This window comes from Pygocentrus nattereri, chromosome 19 (assembly GCF_015220715.1).
Source record: "Pygocentrus nattereri isolate fPygNat1 chromosome 19, fPygNat1.pri, whole genome shotgun sequence".
Lineage (NCBI taxonomy): Eukaryota > Metazoa > Chordata > Actinopteri > Characiformes > Serrasalmidae > Pygocentrus > Pygocentrus nattereri.
This window is the reverse complement of record NC_051229.1, coordinates 39,410,599-39,415,598: the sequence shown is the minus strand read 5'-3', so window position 1 is coordinate 39,415,598 and position 5,000 is coordinate 39,410,599. Positions and strand designations below refer to the sequence as shown.

At 42.2% G+C, this 5,000-nt stretch overlaps 1 protein-coding gene across 6 annotated transcripts in view; it reads right to left on the bottom strand.

Moving 5' to 3' along the window:
• Window positions 1-5,000, bottom strand: part of snap91a (synaptosome associated protein 91a) — a 69,009-nt gene that overhangs the window by 15,960 nt on the left and 48,049 nt on the right. For 5 of the 6 annotated variants that reach the window (XM_037530892.1, XM_037530895.1, XM_037530896.1 and 2 more), the window contains 2 exons: window positions 4,360-4,449; window positions 1,685-1,753 (listed from right to left, as the gene is read on the bottom strand). In XM_037530892.1, coding sequence (XP_037386789.1) covers window positions 1,685-1,753; window positions 4,360-4,449 — 159 coding nt within the window. The remainder of the gene's footprint in view (window positions 1-1,684; window positions 1,754-4,359; window positions 4,450-5,000) is intronic. The other variant, XM_037530897.1, reaches the window with a different exon arrangement.

Here is a 5,000-nt window from a genome sequence, read left to right as displayed (position 1 = left end):
ATCCACTGGACTTCTCAATCACAGTAGAAGAATTAGAAGAAAAACTCAGAGGCCTCCAACCCAGAAAAGCCTGTGGTACAGACGGCGTCTTAAATGAAATGCTAAAAAACACTGACCCTAAATTCAAATGGGCTATTCTAAAACTCCTGAATCTTATTTTAAATGTAGGCCATTTCCCCACAGTCTGGAATGAGGACTTCCCACATTTAAATCTGGAGACAAGCTTGACCTGAACAGTTACAGAGGAATCTGCGTGAACGGTAACCTGGGGAAGGTCTTCTGCAGCTTCCTCAACACTCGAATAACTCACTTTCTAAGAGAACATAATGTCCTAAACAAAACCCAGATTGGCTTCTTCCCAAATCACCGAACATCTGACCACATCTTCACCCTTCACACACTAATCGATAAATATGTAAACCAAAATAAGGGCAAACTCTTTAGCTCAACCATAGCTGCTTTTCTCACATCTCTGACAGGAAACTTTCCCTTAAGTAGAACACTTTCTCGTTGAATGTCTCTCAACATTTGACATTTTATGAGGCTGAAGTCGTTTCTCATTCTGTTGCACCTTAAATGGTGAGAATGTCTTAAATGCCTGAGAATGTAGCTGCTGCACAATTTAAGGTGGAATGGGACAATTCAAACAAGAAGCTGGTGAATGAGAAGCTGACGTCAGCTTCACAGCTTTTTAGTGTTTGAAAGTTTCTCATTGATTATAAATGCACTTAAGTCTATTTGTTAGTACAGAAAATCTTTAAGACTATTAAAGAAAACTTTTAAGTGCCCACAAGAAGATTAGTGAAAACACAAACAGGATGTGGGTGAGGAATAAATCACACTGAGAGGTGGAGAATGTGTCACTACAGTCGGCTGACCTGACATTATACAGAGAGTGGCTAAATGTCCTTAATGATGAACATCATAAAGGCTCTTATTTCTCCGTAATCAGCAGCTCTATCTGGTGCTCTGTGCACACAGAGATACGTCTCTTCACTTTTTCTCCACCAGCTCTCTCGCTGGCCGTCATCATCTCACATGTTTGAAAACACTGCAAGGCCTCTGATCAGTCCACAGTTTGGAAGGCTAATGACTGCTTAGATACGAGGGCGAAACCTGCTTTCCCAGATGTTTCTGACTGAGCTCCTGACCTGGAAAATTGCTTCAGACTGTTAAATTGGTTGAAAAGAGAAAATAGGGATCAAATCAGGCTACATCATGCTGTGGAGGCCTCACATAAAGGGAGGTTTAGGATAAAGAATTCAGAAATCATTGAGCATTACACTGTTAGAAATGAAGGTTCTGTGCAGGTACATTTCTCCTTCAACAGTGTAAATGCTCCCTCAAAGCTCCAGCAGTGGGTTTAAGGTCTGATTGTAGAGCTTAAATCAGGTTCTCCAGGTGAAAAGTTGGTATTTGTTCCTTTTCATAACCGAATGTTTTAAAACAGAGCAGTAGAATAAAAGCCTGGAGGCGAGGCGAGGCGGGGTGTGTGGAGTCAGTACAGCTCAGAACACATCATTTCAGTGGATTATGGTTCAGTTATGTTGAACTTATGTTGAACATGTTGAATGGCCTGAACTTTCAGGAGGTCGATAAAACTGAAGGGAGTGGACTCGGTAAGAGAAGTGAGTCGTGAGAAGCTCAGCAGTGTCGAGAGAAAAGGCTGTGGAGATGCACTTACCTGAAAGAAGGTCAGCGGTGACTGTGGCCTCAGGCAGGGGCGACGGCCCTCGAGAGACAGCGGGAAGATCTTCATTACAGGAGTGGATGAATACGAGGAGGTTTTGGAGGAACATAAAGAGTGCAAGGAGTCAGGAGAGCATGTCAGCACAGTGTGAATATATAGACAGTCATGCTTACGTAGACGAGAACATGCACAAGTCCGGGTTTCACTATGAGGACAAACCAAGACGTGGTGGGGCAAAAGAACAGATGCTGGAGTGAGGAAGACAAGAGGACGACAGGAGACGAGATGCTGTTGGAACGTGGTAACGGATTTAGCCCTTCAGGATTCTGTCAGCTATAAACCTCTGGAACAACACATCGTATCTGCATCCTGCTCATCTCGATTTGTGGACTGAGTTACTTTTCATTATCTATGAAATCTGCCATTGTTACATTTCAGGGCTTTTCAAAGGTCTCTCACAAACCCCACCCCCCCCACCCCCCCCCCACCCCCCCCCCTCTTTCCTCCTCTCTCTCTCCTCTCTCTCTCTAACCCCCCCCCCTCTCTCTCTCTCTCCTCTCTCTCTCTAACCCCCCCCCCCCCCCCCCCACTGTGTACGCAGTGTTTATTTTCACTAACAATAACATGGGGACCTTGAGTCTTCCTCATTATTACATTAGCATCAGTAATCATGGGTCCTGTAGATTTGGGTACAGTAAAGACAATTTTTCTGTCATACACTTAAACAGATGGTGCTTCAAGGATTTTTGAGTTTTAAAATGTTCTACATAGAACCATAACAAGTCAGATCCCTTTGCAACATGACAGGTTCTTCAGTTGGATGGAGAATGTGCTACAGACGGTTGTATACAGGACATTTTTGGAAAGGTTTCTATGTAACACCCACAAGGTCGTTACAAGCTCGATGCTGTCACAATAGTAGAACCCTTTCGTTCTAAATAGAACCATTCTCCATCAAACCAAAGAACCATTTCATGATGCAAAGACTTAAATCAAAAGGGTTCTGTGAGTGTTCATGGTTCTATGTAGAACCATTTTCTTTACCAAAGAAGCCTTGAACTCCCATCTTTTTAAGACTGTAGCGGGTATGAGGTCTGTGAGAGATGTGGGTTTGCTGCCCAGTGTGGGACGAGGTTCAGTTCAAGGGTCGTCCATAATAAAGTTCTGATTAGAGGAGAGAAGGAGCTGGGAGGGAACCAGAGTACCGATCTGTACTCTGAGAACCTGACAGCCCAGCATGCGTTTTTCAATCAGATATATGGGAACACAGTGAGTGTGTGGAGAGACGGAGGCCTAGGACTTTCAAACCGGATGAGCTGGAATGAATTCTTTTGCCATATTATTCATTATTTTTCTCATTTTTATTGTTCTTTCCATTTACACTGTTAGTGGTGCTGGAGGAGTCCTCAAACAAACCTGAATTCAGTATATTATTTTTGCACTTCTGCCTTGATAAGATGGTGTTTTTGGTGAGCCTGTCAGGAGTGGGATTGCTAAATGAACCAAAAGTCTGCACCAAACACCAAAATGACTCCAATACATCTGTCCAGCCAGGGAAAACTGGCCAAAGAGGAAAGCCCTGCTTATTCCCCTATTTCCCCGTACAAGTCAGAGACCCCATACAGGAGGCCAAAAGACAGACAGAGGCTATTATTACTCAGGCATGTACTGTAAAGGCAGAGCAAACAGAAGGTTTTACCTCCAACCTAGAGGACTGACACTAACACTAACAATGACAAGCACTAACAATGGTCACTACTGTAAACCAGGCTCAGCTAAAACCAGAATTTAGATCACTTTTATTGAGAGTGAAGATGGTGAGGAACATACTATATTAGGAACAATAGAGATATTAACAGGGATATTAACAGGGATATTAACAGGGATATGAGCTGCAGGACATTACAAACCTCAATTCCAAATTTGACAGTGTGTGAAATGCTAATAAAAACTGAAATCAGTCAGTAGTTAATGAACTAAACTCCACTGAAAATAGTTCACTATAACACTATACGTAATGTTTTACCTGCTTAATGTTGTTTATAAACTCATTCCAAATTTGATGCCTGCAACATGTTCCCAAAACCACTGGGACCGTTTCTTTTAACATTAATTAACGTTTAATTAACTAACGTTTGTGGACTGAAGACAGAAACTGATCCACTTTTGAAAGCGTATTTTTTTGCCTTTCTCATCAATTCACGTTTTCAATGGGAGACAGTTCTGATTGTAGTGATGATGCAGGAACATGTGCAGCATGCTGCACTTAATCTTTTGAACATTTCACAACATTTCTGGTCTTAAATCAACCCGTCCCAACCTTTTTGGAACATTTGACAGACATTAATGTCAGAATGAGTCCATATTTGCAAATAAACAAAGTTTGTATGTTAAAACATCAAAGAGCTTGTGTTTGTATTGTAAGTCAAAGTGGGTTTTCACATGCGTTCTGCTCTTTTCTGCATTTCACATTCTGTCTCAGCTCGTTTTGAGACTGAAGTCGGTAGATTCCTCAGCAGGTTCAGGGACAATATATAGCTAACCACAACAACCTGCAGGTCAAATTACTGCAGCCCAGATTTACAGCCAACAGAATCCTGAATTGCTATCTGCAAGCTTGCTTTATCACAGCGGACGCTGGACAGAGGAAGGGGAAACGTCTCCTGTACCTGCACCGAACAGGTCTACGTTAGCAGTGGGTGTAACGGCAGCTTTGGACTCTGTGGAGACGCTTTGCTCAGGCACAGAATCAAACATATCTACGAACAAGGACACACATGTGCATTACGCATCAAAACCTGGGCATCATATCCACCATCTGCTTCTGAGAGACACCAAACATCCACAGGAGTGAAGCAGACAAGTCAATCACACGAGTGCTGAGGTTATTTTTGTGCAAAACATACTAAAAAGTGAAAAATATCATCATCAGAACAAACAGTAGATCAAAAGTGCACAAGGCAGGAATCATTCAGTAGGTTTTCATTTTCTCCCAAAAATGCTGACAGTGCTAATAATGGATGAAAGCCAGCAGCGATGCTACATTAGCATTTTTGGGTGAAACAGTCCTTTAATAAAAGGCAAACCCTGGAGAGGAACTCTGACAGCTGAACAGTGCAATGCAAAAGCCTTCTCCACTGGTTTGACCAAAGAAAGTGCAATTCTACTGACCAAACGTGAATCAGGCGTTGACCACCTGCTCAACATAACTGTTTTTACATCATGCATAATTTATATAGCAGAGTTTATAGTATATAATATGCTAAATTATAGACGAATATAGACTTCAGTTTACCAGGTGGTCAAGTTT